This window comes from Salvelinus namaycush, chromosome 35 (genome assembly GCF_016432855.1).
Source record: "Salvelinus namaycush isolate Seneca chromosome 35, SaNama_1.0, whole genome shotgun sequence".
In the NCBI taxonomy this organism is placed as follows: domain Eukaryota; kingdom Metazoa; phylum Chordata; class Actinopteri; order Salmoniformes; family Salmonidae; genus Salvelinus; species Salvelinus namaycush.
In genome coordinates this window covers 3,245,830-3,262,096 of record NC_052341.1, presented here as the reverse complement: position 1 = coordinate 3,262,096, position 16,267 = coordinate 3,245,830, and the positions used below count along the sequence as shown (strand labels likewise).

Below are 16,267 nucleotides of genomic sequence, written 5' to 3'. Positions count from 1 at the left end.
ACCAAGAAGCAGGACTTGATTCTTATATAATTTGAAGGCTCCCGAGTGGCGCAGCGGTCTAAGGCTAGAGGCGCCACTACAGACCCTGGTTCGATCCCGGACTGTATCACAACTTGCGGAGATCAGGAGTCACATAGGGCGGCACACAATTGGCCCAGCGTCATCCGGGTTAGGGGAGGGTTTGGCCGGGGTAGGCCGTCATTGTAAAATAACAATTAGTTCTTAACTGACTTTCCTAGTTTAAAAAAAAGGTCAAATAAATCAACTTTATTTTTTAAATCTTAGAAACTGAATGAAAGGCTGTACCCATCTTATATCACAAACATGTTTCTGAACAAAAGGATGATGCATTGAGTAGAGTTTACTACAAAACATCATTTCCTGTAAATGAATAAACAACATTTATTGCAATCAATCTTTTTATTACAGGGCACATCAGATGGTTTTGTAGGGTCTCAATTTCGTACACATTCAAACTGCGCAGGGATTATTCAGACACAAAAGAAAACATTTCAAAACTTCAACCGTTTGTACCAGCTGTGTAAGGTTTAGTGTAGCTTGAAGATATGAGAGGAAGAGAAGGCTGATATCTCATCACCAGTTTCATGTGACATATTAAAAACTTAAACACATTGGTGGTCTCCCGGATTAAACCTAGTCCTAGAGACAACCCCCCTCCCCCCAAAAAACACTAGATTTTTTTGTCCAGTACTAGACTTTAATCTGTTACCTCTATCCCCCAGGCTCTTTGTCCCCCAGGCTCTTTGTCCCCCAGGCTCTTTGTCCCCCAGACCCAGACTCTTTAACTTCAAAGCATTTGATGTATCACTCATTAATCTTTCACCACATTAGGTCAAGACACAGTTTAAACATTACAGTATAGCTGGCCTCTAGTCAGGCTAAAACATGGAGACTGGCTTGCTATTGGTTTCACTGAGAAGTACAAAGTATAGAGCACCAGACCTAAGGCCTACATGTAATCTCAATGCAACAATGTGAGCAACAACAAAATAATCAAGCCAGAAACTAAAAGAGCTGAAAGCCAGTATCTTAAACAGATTTGTGAAAGTTCTAAGTTAAGACATTCTCTACCCAAAGTGTCCGAAGAGCTAGTCATTATGTTTTCCAATATTGCAGATATAATAAACCCCAAGACAGAAAAAGTTAAATGGTGGAACAAACTTAGCATGAGTTTCAGGCTGTTTAGTGCTATCACACCGACTCATTGTCATGGCACAATGAAGTAGATGCAAATACCACAAACAGATCTGGGACCAGGCTAGAATAAACTCTTTGGCAGTACTGACAATAAAAAAAAATAATAATAATAATATTAGCTACAAAAACCATCACACCATTTAATAAAAATGTAGAACAAGGAACAGTGTGTATTTGTTAGTTTCTATAACATAGTGTAACACCATTGAATAGTCTATTATATTTGTGTGTAGAGTCGAATATTATAATATATACTTGAACTCACTCCCATTGAGTTGGATCAGATGTGCTTTGTCCTAGCGAAGGTGAACACATTGCAGATAGTGAAATAAAGAACCAGTATAAAGATATAAAAAAGGCCTTCAAAGAAAAAATCTTAATATTCTAATTCTTTTTTACTTAGGAGGTCCTCTTCTCACCATTGTATGTTTAACTGAGACTAGTACTCCTTTAACCTTACTGTATACGAAAAGAAACCTCTAATCCAAAAAATATATACCTGGGATTTCTCATAAGATCTTAAAACACATTTTATTTCTTTTTTTATATATATCTTTTATTTTATTTTTTTACATACAATTAGAAGAAAAAAATTGCAAGTAAGAATCATTCTGAACCATGTTATAGTTGCATTGGATAGTCCCCTACTTTATATTTTAACAAAACTGTCACTGTTTACAGACAAGTATGGGATTGACATGACCTGATAAATAGTGTATTCAGTATTAACTCCGGGTTGTTACCCTAACCAGGCAGGCTTATTAAAAGTGGTAGTATTCATTCATTGTAGCTTGGAATTAGTATGTATGTGTTTGTCAAATCTACTGCTCAGAGAGTCTGTCTGTTTTCTTCTGACCACCCTGGGCTTTGGGCAGAAGAACAGAATAATAGTGTGTCCCCAATGGCACCCTATTCCTCATACAGTATACCGCACCACCTTTAACCAGAGACGTACGGATCCTGGTCAAAAGTATTGCACTACATAGGGAATAGAGTGTCATTGGGGACCGCAATTTAACAAACAGTCTCTTCTTACTGGTACCAGGGGGTCTTACGGATCCAGTGCAGGGTGAAACCGGCATCCGTCCGGATCTTGATGGAGGCAGCCTCGGCCTCTCTAACCGTCTCCTTCACAGACTGCATCAGGTTCTGGGCATTGTGAACCAACATCTCTGTGGCCTGGGAGAGGAGGGAGAAAAATTGTCAAATTGATCAGTAAGTTGTTCTTATGTAAAACTGTACTACACTAGTAACATTACTGCTAATTACTACTCTAGCAATTGCTTTTCAAGTTTAGTTTCCCCCCCGTTATTAAACAAGTGGAATAGGGACTGTTCCTTATTCCACTTGCATAATAACAGAAACCAGTCAACCTCATTGATGTAATTACAAAGCAAAAAGGTAACTTTGGTTGATGAGTGTTGTCCAGTGTACTGACCTGCTCGGACTCCTCCTCGCTGATGTTGGTACGACCCAACATGGTGGCCTTGACTGTGGACAGGATCTTCAGCTGTGTGCTGATGGTAGGGATGCGCTCACACACCTGGAACACAGAGAAGTTGATCCAAGTTCAAGTTGACTTAAAGTGCATTTTACACAGGTCTCAACAAGATACATTATCAGTCAGAGACATGAAGATCAAACACAGAAAACTGTGTAATTTAATTCAAATGATCTATCCTAATTCAAATCACGAGGACATGCAGGAAATTCAAAATTTTAGCTTTAGTCCTACCACTCCTACATGTATATAACGTTGACCTTTGTGTTGTCTCTGAACATGCCAGAGCAGCCGCTGCTGCACAAGAAAACCCTGAAGAAAGCAGTCTGAAAATGTTTCTAGCTGTTGTCAAATCCTTGCTCCCTCCCTCCTTGCTTGCTTGCTCAATTCTTCTCAAACTGCATTGGAGGAGAGGATCCTTAGGTCCCTCCCTTGGACCTCCTCCTCCAATGAGCTTTGAGAGGAATTGAGGAAACAAGGAGGAATTTGGCAGAAGACTGGACCAGATAAAACCACATGTATTGCGTCGGAGACATCATAGTTGTATTTTCTTTAAGACATGACCAGGGATCAGCCAGTCAACTGACCTGGAGGAGGTTGGTCCGGATGCGTTTGTCTGTGCACTGCTTGGCCACCTCCTTGGCCAACTTTGTGACCTCGTCTGAGGCTTTTGCGATGTCTTTGGCACACTGAATGAGGGCACGCTTGTTCCCACCGGCACCGCGCACCAGACGGGACATCTCAGCCATGAGCAGGGCCATTCTCTTGGCTGCACCGATGATGTCGTTACCCTGAAAGAGATCACAAACAAGCAGAGCATGAAATCGGACGTCTGACAACACAGTACGCACAACAGAATAATGGAAACTCTGAGCTGCTCTACTGTTTCTTTCTGGTCGCAGAGAAATTCCAATGTTCTGTCTTGCCAATAAACTTAACATCAAACCTGAACGTGTAAGTGAATGTGCTTGTATCTCACCTTGCTGGACCACTTGCGGGCCTCCTCGTGGAGCTGTCTGGCGGCCATCATCATGGGCTCGCTCACCATCTCTCCCACCTCTTGCTCTGGGAAGTCCTCGTCCTTCTCCTCTGGGGGAGGGGGTCTGGGGGGAGGAACCTCACCCTCGGGGAGAGGCGGTTTTGGTGGGGCGGGCTCGTCGCTGACCTGGCATGTTGCATTCAGAGCGGTGAAACGTTAGGAATGTTGCAGACAGAAGTGCTAATTCTCTATTTTACATGGCAGATCATTTCTGTTTTAAAAAATATATATATATATATATATATATATATATATATATATATATATATATATATATATATATTACTAAATATATCCTAGGACTGTAAAGCTTTTTGTGACAACTGCTGAAAAAAGTTTTATAAATGAATTTGATTGATTGACTTACGTGCAGCTGGTCCAGATCAGGAGGTGGTGGGGGGAAGTCTGGTTCCTGTGGCTGGAACGCATCTCTCACCTTGGCAACGGCCCCCAGGATCCTATGGCCTGAATCCAGGAAGCCCTTCTGCAGACCTGGACACCACAGAGGAAGAATCAGATAGTAAGTTAGGCCTTATAAACAGACCTGGACACTACAGAGGAAGAATCAGATAGATCGTTAGGCCTTATAAACAGACCTGGACACCACAGAGGAAGAATCAGATAGTAAGTTAGGCCTTATAAATAGGAGACTAGACCTAAAGGCCCCAAAAGTTGCTGGTGTAGCGACAGTAAAACATTCACAGACCCCTAAACCATAACACCATTGACTAAACCTTAACTTTGGACTATCAAAGATTCAGAAATTGACAGAACGAGGCTTCATATTTCGTATTACGTCATGCTAGATAGCTATAGATGGATAGCTATTACAGCAGAGTATACAGTATAACGATCAAACATATCCTAAATGTAGGGAAACTGCCTCGGAACGTACTTGGATCGGTGATGTTCCCAGCCACAGCCTTGGCGTCCATGACCATGGGAGATATGGTCCGGCTCAGCTCATCAGACGCAGCCTTCACGATCTCCCTGAATCTAGGATCCTCAGAGTTCTCCACCTACGGATACAATACCATTCATGTTTCTCTTTTTAAATCACGTACTTTGTTCTCTGTGATTCAGTTGTCAGTATTGTAAACTGCTAAAAATGCACAATTGTGGCACATGTGTTTGTATGCTTCTGCCTCTGCATTCCTTGCTCTTTGTGGTTTTAGACTGGGTTTCTGTAAAGCTCTTTGTGGTTTTAGACTGGGTTTCTGTAAAGCTCTTTGTGGTTTTAGACTGGGTTTCTGTAAAGCTCTTTGTGGTTTTAGACTGGGTTTCGGTAAAGCTCTTTGTGACATCTGCTGATGTAAAAAGGGCTCTATAAAATGAATGTGATTGATTGAAATGATTGATTGTATGCGTAAATAAAACATATCTATACCTCCCGTTTGGCCACCAGGAGGATGCGGTTGGCCCGACGGGCGATGCTGGTGGCCCCTACCACTAACATCTGGGGCTGGTGGTTAGCCATGGCAGCGCGACATTTCTCCAGGTCTTTCTTAATGGCCTCCTCAGAGGCATCCAACAGAGACTTGGTGTCTATAGCCTCGTCCACCAAACCTAGAGACAGAGGAGACATCATTCTTAGTGCTAATAAGGAAGTGAACACATTTACATTTTTCACACAACGCCCACTTTATTGTGATAAATAATAAAATGATAGATGGTCTGACTACCTGTCATTTTCTCCACGTTGTCAATCCACTGGTTGTTCATGGTCTCAAAGTGCTCCATCGCAGCCTGGTTGCCTGGGTTTCTCAGCATGATACGGGCAGCAGAGACCACCTAGAACAGCAAGTTCCCATCAGTTTGGGGACATCATTCCATCATCCTCCTGACCAATTGACACTGAGATACTCCCTCTCACTCACCTGTGGTGTGATATCTCTTGTAGATTTGACAGCAGCTTGGATCCCCTCCACAGTGCTCTTGTTCGCTGTCCCCACAGCAGCAGCCTTTTCTGCTGTGGCAGCCAGCTTGTTGGCATGGTTCTCAAAGTTGGCCGCCCTCTCATCAAACACCTAATATAACAGTTACATATCACTGAATGATACAAACTTAAAAAGTGATACTTCGAGATTATCTACTTCCCCAGAGTAGCATGCTAGTAGATACCATAGACTTCAAGTCATTGCGCTAACGCTATTTAGCTTTGGCTCGCGAAACTACCTCAAACTTCCTTCATACTGGACACAGAGACATAAAAATGGTATCCACAAGATCCTCTGACTCTGGGGAAGTAGATAAATGGCCAAAATATTGCCAAAATATCCCGTTAATATAATATAGACCAATTATGTAGATGGTCCAAAGTTGGTATTTTTTTTTATCTTACGTGATTACTTATAGTAACATTTCTCTCAGGAAATATAGTCTAAATATTATTGATTGACAAGTACCACATAAATGATTGGAAACTAATCAATGAGTAATCCAATCAATGAGTAATCCAATCAATGAGTAATCCATGTTATTTTTTTGCTTAGTGTATGATGATATAAATCTGCCAAATGAGTTAGGATAGTCAAAGCCAGAGACCTATCTAGAGCCACCATATATCCCAGGATGTAATCCCATTCTATTATGGAATATATAGCTCTATATACACCTCTCTGCTCATAGGTAGAAGTTAACGAATGAGCCATGATGGAGGCATGGAGACAGACAGAGAGATAGACAGAAAGAGAGAGATTGAGAGCGGGAGGGAGAAATCACCCACCTGGTCCCTGTTGGGGGCATTGGGTGGGGCGGTGGCGGCCACAGCCAGCAGTTTGATGGGAGTGGTCGTGTCGCTAAAGATGTCTGACACCTCCTGTGTCATCGCCTCCTGCATCGTTCCTTTGAGGTTCTGAGAAGATCACACACACGAGTTAGTTAGCAAGAGACCAGCTTTAGAAATATTACATGTTAACGATAAACTCTTATGTCTCTTTTAACAAGTGGCTTACATTGCATCTCAAATCAATGGAAATATTGGATTGAAACTGGTGCAGTTCTACAGCTATTGTTGAACAATTGATTTTAATGCGGCTTTCTCACTTCATGAATAACTCCTAAACACATTTTATTGGCCTACTTTAAGGTATCATAGTTATAGTGGATTGAGAGCATTAGACTGGAGCTGTTGTCTCCAGCCAGCAGGGGGAGTATTTCACCATGACTGTATCAGAGTGAACTCTAGCCAGCAGGGGGAGTATTTCACCATGACTGTATCAGAGTGAACTCTAGCCAGCAGGGGGAGTATGTCACCATGACTGTCAGTGAGCTCTAGCCTGCAGGGGGAGTATTTCACCATGACTGTCAGTGAGCTCTAGCCAGCAGGGGGAGTATGTCACCATGACTGTCAGTGAGCTCTAGCCAGCAGGGGGAGTATTTCACCATGACTGTATCAGAGTGAGCTCTAGCCAGCAGGGGGAGTATTTCACCATGACTGTCAGTGAGCTCTAGCCAGCAGGGGGAGTATTTCACCATGACTGTCAGTGAGCTCTAGCCAGCAGGGGGAGTATGTCACCATGACTGTCAGTGAGCTCTAGTCAGCAGGGGGAGTATTTCACCATGACTGTATCAGAGTGAGCTCTAGTCAGCAGGGGGAGTATTTCACCATGACTGTGTCAGAGTGAGCTCTAGCCTGCAGGGGGAGTATTTCACCATGACTGTCAGTGAGCTCTAGCCTGCAGGGGGAGTATTTCACCATGACTGTCAGTGAGCTCTAGCCAGCAGGGGGAGTATTTCACCATGACTGTGTCAGAGTGAGCTCTAGTCAGCAGGGGGAGTATTTCACCATGACTGTATCAGAGTGAGCTCTAGTCAGCAGGGGGAGTATTTCACCATGACTATCAGAGTGAGCTCTAGCCAGCAGGGGGAGTATTTCACCATGACTGTATCAGAGTGAGCTCTAGCCAGCAGGGGGAGTATTTCACCATGACTGTATCAGAGTGAGCTCTAGCCAGCAGGGGGAGTATTTCACCATGACTGTGTCAGAGTGAGCTCTAGCCAGCAGGGGGAGTATTTCACCATGACTGTATCAGAGTGAGCTCTAGTCAGCAGGGGGAGTATTTCACCATGACTGTATCAGAGTGAGCTCTAGCCAGCAGGGGGAGTATTTCACCATGACTGTATCAGAGTGAGCTCTAGCCAGCAGGGGGAGTATTTCACCATGACTGTATCAGAGTGAGCTCTAGTCAGCAGGGGGAGTATTTCACCATGACTGTATCAGAGTGAGCTCTAGCCAGCAGGGGGAGTATTTCACCATGACTGTGTCAGAGTGAGCTCTAGCCAGCAGGGGGAGTATTTCACCATGACTGTATCAGAGTGAGCTCTAGCCAGCAGGGGGAGTATTTCACCATGACTGTGTCAGAGTGAGCTCTAGCCAGCAGGGGGAGTATTTCACCATGACTGTATCAGAGTGAGCTCTAGCCAGCAGGGGGAGTATTTCACCATGACTGTATCAGAGTGAGCTCTAGCCAGCAGGGGGAGTATTTCACCATGACTGTATCAGAGTGAGCTCTAGCCTGCAGGGGGAGTATTTCACCATGACTATCAGAGTGAGCTCTAGCCAGCAGGGGGAGTATTTCACCATGACTGTATCAGAGTGAGCTCTAGCCAGCAGGGGGAGTATTTCACCATGACTGTATCAGAGTGAGCTCTAGCCAGCAGGGGGAGTATTTCACCATGACTGTGTCAGAGTGAGCTCTAGCCAGCAGGGGGAGTATTTCACCATGACTGTATCAGAGTGAGCTCTAGCCAGCAGGGGGAGTATTTCACCATGACTGTGTCAGAGTGAGCTCTAGCCAGCAGGGGGAGTATTTCACCATGACTGTATCAGAGTGAGCTCTAGTCAGCAGGGGGAGTATTTCACCATGACTATCAGAGTGAGCTCTAGTCAGCAGGGGGAGTATTTCACCATGACTGTATCAGAGTGAGCTCTAGTCAGCAGGGGGAGTATTTCACCATGACTGTCAGTGAGCTCTAGCCTGCAGGGGGAGTATTTCACCATGACTGTCAGTGAGCTCTAGCCAGCAGGGGGAGTATTTCACCATGACTGTGTCAGAGTGAGCTCTAGTCAGCAGGGGGAGTATTTCACCATGACTGTATCAGAGTGAGCTCTAGTCAGCAGGGGGAGTATTTCACCATGACTGTATCAGAGTGAGCTCTAGCCAGCAGGGGGAGTATTTCACCATGACTGTATCAGAGTGAGCTCTAGCCAGCAGGGGGAGTATTTCACCATGACTGTGTCAGAGTGAGCTCTAGCCAGCAGGGGGAGTATTTCACCATGACTGTATCAGAGTGAGCTCTAGCCAGCAGGGGGAGTATTTCACCATGACTGTATCAGAGTGAGCTCTAGCCAGCAGGGGGAGTATTTCACCATGACTGTATCAGAGTGAGCTCTAGCCAGCAGGGGGAGTATTTCACCATGACTGTCAGTGAGCTCTAGCCAGCAGGGGGAGTATTTCACCATGACTGTATCAGAGTGAGCTCTAGCCAGCAGGGGGAGTATTTCACCATGACTGTATCAGAGTGAGCTCTAGCCAGCAGGGGGAGTATTTCACCATGACTGTCAGTGAGCTCTAGCCAGCAGGGGGAGTATTTCACCATGACTGTATCAGAGTGAGCTCTAGTCAGCAGGGGGAGTATTTCACCATGACTGTCAGTGAGCTCTAGCCAGCAGGGGGAGTATTTCACCATGACTGTCAGTGAGCTCTAGTCAGCAGGGGGAGTATTTCACCATGACTGTCAGTGAGCTCTAGCCAGCAGGGGGAGTATTTCACCATGACTGTCAGTGAGCTCTAGCCAGCAGGGGGAGTATTTCACCATGACTGTATCAGAGTGAGCTCTAGTCAGCAGGGGGAGTATTTCACCATGACTGTATCAGAGTGAGCTCTAGTCAGCAGGGGGAGTATTTCACCATGACTGTCAGTGAGCTCTAGCTAGCAGGGGGAGTATTTCACCATGACTGTCAGTGAGCTCTAGTCAGCAGGGGGAGTATTTCACCATGACTGTCAGTGAGCTCTAGTCAGCAGGGGGAGTATTTCACCATGACTGTATCAGAGTGAGCTCTAGCCAGCAGGGGGAGTATTTCACCATGACTGTATCAGAGTGAGCTCTAGTCAGCAGGGGGAGTATTTCACCATGACTGTGTCAGAGTGAGCTCTAGCCAGCAGGGGGAGTATTTCACCATGACTGTATCAGAGTGAGCTCTAGCCAGCAGGGGGAGTATTTCACCATGACTGTCATTGAGCTCTAGCCAGCAGGGGGAGTATTTCACCATGACTGTCAGTGAGCTCTAGCCAGCAGGGGGAGTATTTCACCATGACTGTCAGTGAGCTCTAGCCAGCAGGGGGAGTATTTCACCATGCCTGTGTCAGAGTGAGCTCTAGCCAGCAGGGGGAGTATTTCACCATGACTGTGTCAGTGAGCTCTAGTCAGCAGGGGGAGTATTTCACCATGACTGTATCAGAGTGAGCTCTAGTCAGCAGGGGGAGTATTTCACCATGACTGTATCAGAGTGAGCTCTAGTCAGCAGGGGGAGTATTTCACCATGACTGTATCAGAGTGAGCTCTAGTCAGCAGGGGGAGTATTTCACCATGACTGTATCAGAGTGAGCTCTAGTCAGCAGGGGGAGTATTTCACCATGACTATCAGAGTGAACTCTAGCCAGCAGGGGGAGTATTTCACCATGACTGTGTCAGTGAGCTCTAGTCAGCAGGGGGAGTATTTCACCATGACTGTATCAGAGTGAGCTCTAGTCAGCAGGGGGAGTATTTCACCATGACTGTATCAGAGTGAGCTCTAGCCAGCAGGGGGAGTATTTCACCATGACTGTATCAGAGTGAGCTCTAGCCAGCAGGGGGAGTATTTCACCATGACTGTATCAGAGTGAGCTCTAGTCAGCAGGGGGAGTATTTCACCATGACTGTATCAGAGTGAGCTCTAGCCAGCAGGGGGAGTATTTCACCATGACTGTATCAGAGTGAGCTCTAGCCAGCAGGGGGAGTATTTCACCATGACTGTCAGTGAGCTCTAGCCAGCAGGGGGAGTATTTCACCATGACTGTATCAGAGTGAGCTCTAGTCAGAGTCTGGATGACTATTACAATGTTTATTTAACCTTTATTTAACTAGGCAAGTCAGTTAATAAAAAAATAATTTAAATAAGAATTTTTAATCTAATATTCAAAACATACAATATACTTGCAGTGAAGCCGCTCAATAACTACATCATACCAGTCATCCAACAGATTCCCATTCAGAGCAACACACAGAAGCATCCAGGGTCAATGCCCTGCTCAAGGGCACGTTGACCGATCTACCACCAGGCCAAAAAACATGAACCTGAACCCTCCAAGATCCACCCACAGTTCCCCAATAGCTGTCCCTCAACCAGTAGAGACTCCTCTCACAGGAAGAAAAAATAAAATAAATGAATTCCATTCCCCCCCAAAAACCCCCCAATGCACCAACAACCAAGAGAAGAACTAAAGAGAAAAAGACAGAAGAAAACAGCAAACAATGCAAATAAATAAATAATAATACATTTAAAACAAAGGACATCAAGGACAACAAATCATAACAGCAATGCCAACTGTATACCTTTGTGTGCATGTCTGGCACTATTACATGTATGTGTGTGTTCTTGTATGTGTTTATTTGAGTGAGTGTGTGTATATGCATGTGTACAAACACCTGCACGGCATCAGCCTCAGGCAAACTGGGATTAGTTGTAAAAACACTGCCACTTAGTGTCATTCAAATGTACTTTTATTATGATTTATTTTGACTTTAAAAAAATATACTTTTATCTTTGACCATTTTATCTCACACAGCAAATCCACTCCCACTTGTCTCCAATTCCACATACCAACCATCAACTTCCCTCAGCCCATCCCATCTCTGTTGGCCACCCACTTCGTGTTTCTACGCAACACATATCTTTCAACTATACTGTGATGTTTAATGTACAATTTCAATCTAACTAATCGAATCCACAGATTGCGAGTTGAAGATAAATACTTTTACAAAGAGTATTAGTAATTGACTGACCCGGTCTCTCCAGATCTCCTAACAGTACATTTTCTAGGGTCAGTTTTAGATCAATGCTATGCATTTTCAGCCATTCTTGAACCTGAGACCAGAAACAGGCTACCTGAGGGCAATACCAAAATAAATGGTCTATTGATTCTGTATCCTCACAACAAAATCTGCAGAGCTTCGATGATTTTATGCCCCAAATATTCAACATTTTGTAGGTGGCAAGAATTCTATATAATAATTTTAGCATCTATATAATAATTTTAGCATCAATTCTTGCGTTGTTTTATATATCATACCATGGAATCGGTACATCAAAAAACTTTCTTTAAATAAGAACAAATTCTTATTTACAATGACGGCCTACCCCGGCCAAACCTGGACGACGCTGGGCCAATTGTGCGCCGCCCTATGGGACTCCCAATCACGGCTGGATGTGATACAGCCTGGACTAGTGTAGATAATGGCTTGGGAGCGACTGTAGGTGAGTGAATGTGAGCAGTCTTACTTTCAGGCCCTCCTGGAGCTGTTGAGCAACGGCACGCGCCTGTGGGGACTCCCCATCTCCCCTGGCGGCCAGGTCGGCTAGCTGGGCCATCAGCTGTTCCACCTGCTCACACTTCCCTACCAGCTCCTGTCTGTAGGGACCTGGCAGAGCGTTAGCCAGACGACGGCCCTCCGCCACCAGCCCCCGGATAGCTGCCTGGCCTGGGGAGAGACACAGACACTCGCAGGCTCAGAAACACACAGAGTAGACACACCAGCACACAGCAAACAAAGCTTTGGATCATAGGTGGGTCTCTACCGATTTGGGCCAGAGGGTTAGGAGTAGTAGGACCGCCCACACATCCTTCATTCTATATCGCTGTATGACATTCTATATCATAAACTGGGTGGTTCGAGCCCTGAATGCTAATTGGCTGAAATGCATGGTATATCAGACCGTATACCACGGCTATGACAAAACATGTATTTTTACTGCTCTAATTACTTTGGTAACCAGTTTATAATAGCAATAGGGCACCTTATGTCATGCCTAAAAGCCCGTAGCTGTATATTGGCCATATACCACACCCCCTCGGGCCTTATTGCTTAATTGTTGTATGTTACTCTATATAGTTGTGATTATGTTTACTCTGAACATTCTCCAGGAGGCTATGTAATACAGCCCAGAGTCTAAGTGTTAACAGATGAGAGAATATCCAGGCTTCTGAGCCGACAAGCCAAGGAGATAATGAGGTTGGGAGAGAGCATAGGAATGTAGTACACAGAGAAAAACAACACAGCAGACATGTACACAGAGTCTGGACTGATGTTCACTGTAGAGGGAGAAAGAGAGGGAGGAAGGGAGAGAGAGGCAGGAAGGAGGGCTGAGAGAATGCGGGAGAAGGAGAGAGAGATGGAGGGGAAGAAAGCAAGGGGGAGGGAGTTAGAGAAAGAGATAAAGGAAGGAATGAGAAAGAGACAAGGCCATTCAGACTCACCCACTCCCCCGTCATCGATGGTGGGGTTCTCCATCCAGCTCTGGGCCTGCTCTATCTTCCCCTCCAGGTGGACAGCAGCCTTGGCAGGCCTGCTGTTGGCTACAGCCTTGCTGGTCTTAGACTGCAGGTTCTGTAGGGCTGTGGCTATATGCTTCGCCAATGCCCTGGCCTCCGGAGTATCACCTTTACCCCTGTGATGTGAGACAATAATGACGTACTGGAAATGAAAAGTCCATTGTCTCTCTCTTAAGGATGATAGGTAGTTATTCTGGGGAAAGCTAAATGAAAAGTCCATAGTCTCTCTCTAAAGCATGATAGGTAGTTATTCTAGGGAAAGCTAAATGAAATAGAATGATGCATATAGGTGTTGATTAAGATTTATGGACTACTGGTCAGCAAGAAAACGATGTGATAACATTCACTTAAACTCTAAGGCAGTGGCATTCAAGGTCGGGGTCGCGACCCCACTAGGGGGAATTGCAAAATTAACAAAATAATAATAACAATAATAGGAACAAAAAAATTAAGAGTACAGATTATTTTATGGAACCAATATACAAACGTTTTTGAGAAAGGTAATTTGAAAAATTACATTGAGTAAATGTATTTATTAGTTTCTTTTAAATTATCAAAAAATATACTGATTTTAAGGTTGTGTCACTAGATTTGGGGGTCCTTGCTGAAAAGGTGCTCTAAGGAATTACATGGCCTACGGATAGCAGACAGAAAGCACAATATTGGCCCAAGGACACAACCCTGCGGAACTCAATATTTAACCTCGGAGTGTTTTCAACATTCTTCATTACACATTAAGATATTGACTCAGACAGACCAAGCCCCCGCTCAGGTAATACCTCCGATCCTTTTAAAGCTGTATTGTCATACAGTTGTCTATACTGCCAGGGGGTGTTGTCAGTTGTAATCTTTGTACCCATTGGTTTGAACTCCACTCTTAGATCTGCTATTGTTAGCTCAGAAGAGAAGCCCACTGTGGTCTGCTCAACCAGTACTATTAGTTCAAATGTGAATTTCATAAACTTTAATACCCCTCAGTTTTCATATCACATATAGGGCTCGGTGGGCCTTAGACAATAGCAACCAAAGCCCATGTAAGTCAGTTTATAACATTCCATCATTGGTTACTGAGAGTCACTCATATTGACATTGGCTGCCGCCACAGGAAAAGTAATTCACATTTATACTCCTTCCTCTTTTACTAATAGGGATAGATCAAATGGTGCAGTTCTATGGCCATACTAACTACATCAATATCAACCATCAGACAGGTTCTTCAACCGCCTATTGAACATAGCTTGTTGAAGTTTCTATGTGACTTTAAAAATCGTAAAGGACTTGGATTGATGCATCTGAATATTAGGAACTTTCTTCCTAAACTGATTTACATCAAGTTATAGGTTATGCAGACGAATCCGGACATTCTGGTATTTACTGAAACTTGGATCTCTGGGGACATTCTGGACTCTAATAATATTGAGGATTATAATGTGTTCAGAGCTGACTGACAGGGTAGAGGTGGTGGGGTGGCCATTTTTATAGAAATATTTATATATTGTTCTCCTAACTGAAATCCATTTCCCAGTTACAATCTTTAAGCCTTTGTCTGGGGGGGGGGGGGGGTGTATTCATAACTGTTATAAGGGTCTAACTAGTTTATGGTCTTCTTTTACAAAATCAGAAGTTATTATCCTGGGTGACTTCAATTATGATTGGGAAATGCAGGCTTCAGACAATCTAAAATACATGGTGATGTATTGATCTAAACCCAACCCAGCTGGTGACTAAGTCTACACGGCCCAACCCTATAGATCCTTCAAAGTCAACTCTGATTGATCTCATTCTAACAAATACACCAGAGAGATATGTTTCTACTGTTATCTTCTCCTAAGACATTAGTGACCATTTCCAAGATGTTTGTATTAGAGATGTGAGAAGACAAATCTAAGCCTTGTGACATCACAAAGAGGAACTTTAACTTCAGTGATCATGTTTTGTTTTTTTTACATTATCTTTATTTTAGTGACCTTGATTGTATTTTAGCTGTCGTTGAACCCGATTCAACTTTGAGCCTCTTTGTAGATGTCTTCTGTACTATTGTGGATAGTCATGCTCCCTTTATATAATGGAGGGTTAAAGGTAGATCTAATACCTGGTACACGCCGCAATTATCAGAAGTCATTCATAAAAGAGATGATGCTTGGTTCAAGGCCAGGAACACAGGCTTATGCCCGGACTGGCAAGCTTTTATTAAGCAGCTGAGGAATCACTGTGTAAAATAAATCAGAAAGGCTAAATCTGATTACTATTTAAACGCTCTTTCAGATTGTAATGGGAACCCTGATAAATTCTGGAAAACTGTCAAATTCTTAAAAGGGTTCTACTTCCTCTGTACAACAACAAATTAATTCAGACACTGGCTGCATTACAGGAAAAGAACACTCCATAATTGATGCATTTAATCACCATTTTATATCAGCAGGCCTATCAATTTCAAAGAACTTCTAAGGCTATTTACCATGATATTGGGCAGGATGCTGGTAGGGGAAACTTGATGAATGATCAGAGAATTGAGTCAAAAATATATTAAGATATTTACAGAAATAGAAGCCCTGGATGCTTTGCTAGGGTGGCGAGTACGGCCGATCCCCGGGGCCAAGCTCCCTGCCATCCAGGACCTCTATACAAGGCAGTGTGAGTGGAAGGCCCCAAAAATTGTCCATAAAGTAGGGTCCATACAGAAATGGTTTGTCGAGATCGGTGTGGAAAAACTTGACTGGCCTGCACAGAGCCCTGACCTCAACCCCATTTAACACATTTGGGATGAATTGGAAAGCCGACTGCAAGCCAGGCCTAATCGCCCAACATCAGACCTCACTAATGCTCGTGGCTGAATGGAAGCAAGTCCCCGCAGCAATGTTCCAACATCTAGTGGGAAGACTTCCCAGAAGAGTGGAGGCTGTTATAGCAGCAAAG

The 16,267-nt window shown here is 44.1% G+C and overlaps 1 protein-coding gene across 1 annotated transcript in view; it reads right to left on the bottom strand.

The window, feature by feature from the left end:
• Positions 1–409: 409 nt before the first annotated feature.
• Positions 410–16,267, bottom strand: part of LOC120030070 (vinculin-like) — a 58,425-nt gene continuing 42,567 nt past the window's right edge. Inside the window, exons 11-22 of the mRNA XM_038975388.1 lie at positions 13,277–13,467; positions 12,301–12,500; positions 6,484–6,612; positions 5,636–5,785; positions 5,441–5,549; positions 5,146–5,324; positions 4,654–4,777; positions 4,126–4,250; positions 3,699–3,884; positions 3,307–3,510; positions 2,657–2,761; positions 410–2,397 (exon numbers count right to left, since the gene is read on the bottom strand). Coding sequence (XP_038831316.1) covers positions 2,251–2,397; positions 2,657–2,761; positions 3,307–3,510; positions 3,699–3,884; positions 4,126–4,250; positions 4,654–4,777; positions 5,146–5,324; positions 5,441–5,549; positions 5,636–5,785; positions 6,484–6,612; positions 12,301–12,500; positions 13,277–13,467 — 1,849 coding nt within the window. The 3' untranslated portion in view covers positions 410–2,250. The remainder of the gene's footprint in view (positions 2,398–2,656; positions 2,762–3,306; positions 3,511–3,698; positions 3,885–4,125; positions 4,251–4,653; positions 4,778–5,145; positions 5,325–5,440; positions 5,550–5,635; positions 5,786–6,483; positions 6,613–12,300; positions 12,501–13,276; positions 13,468–16,267) is intronic.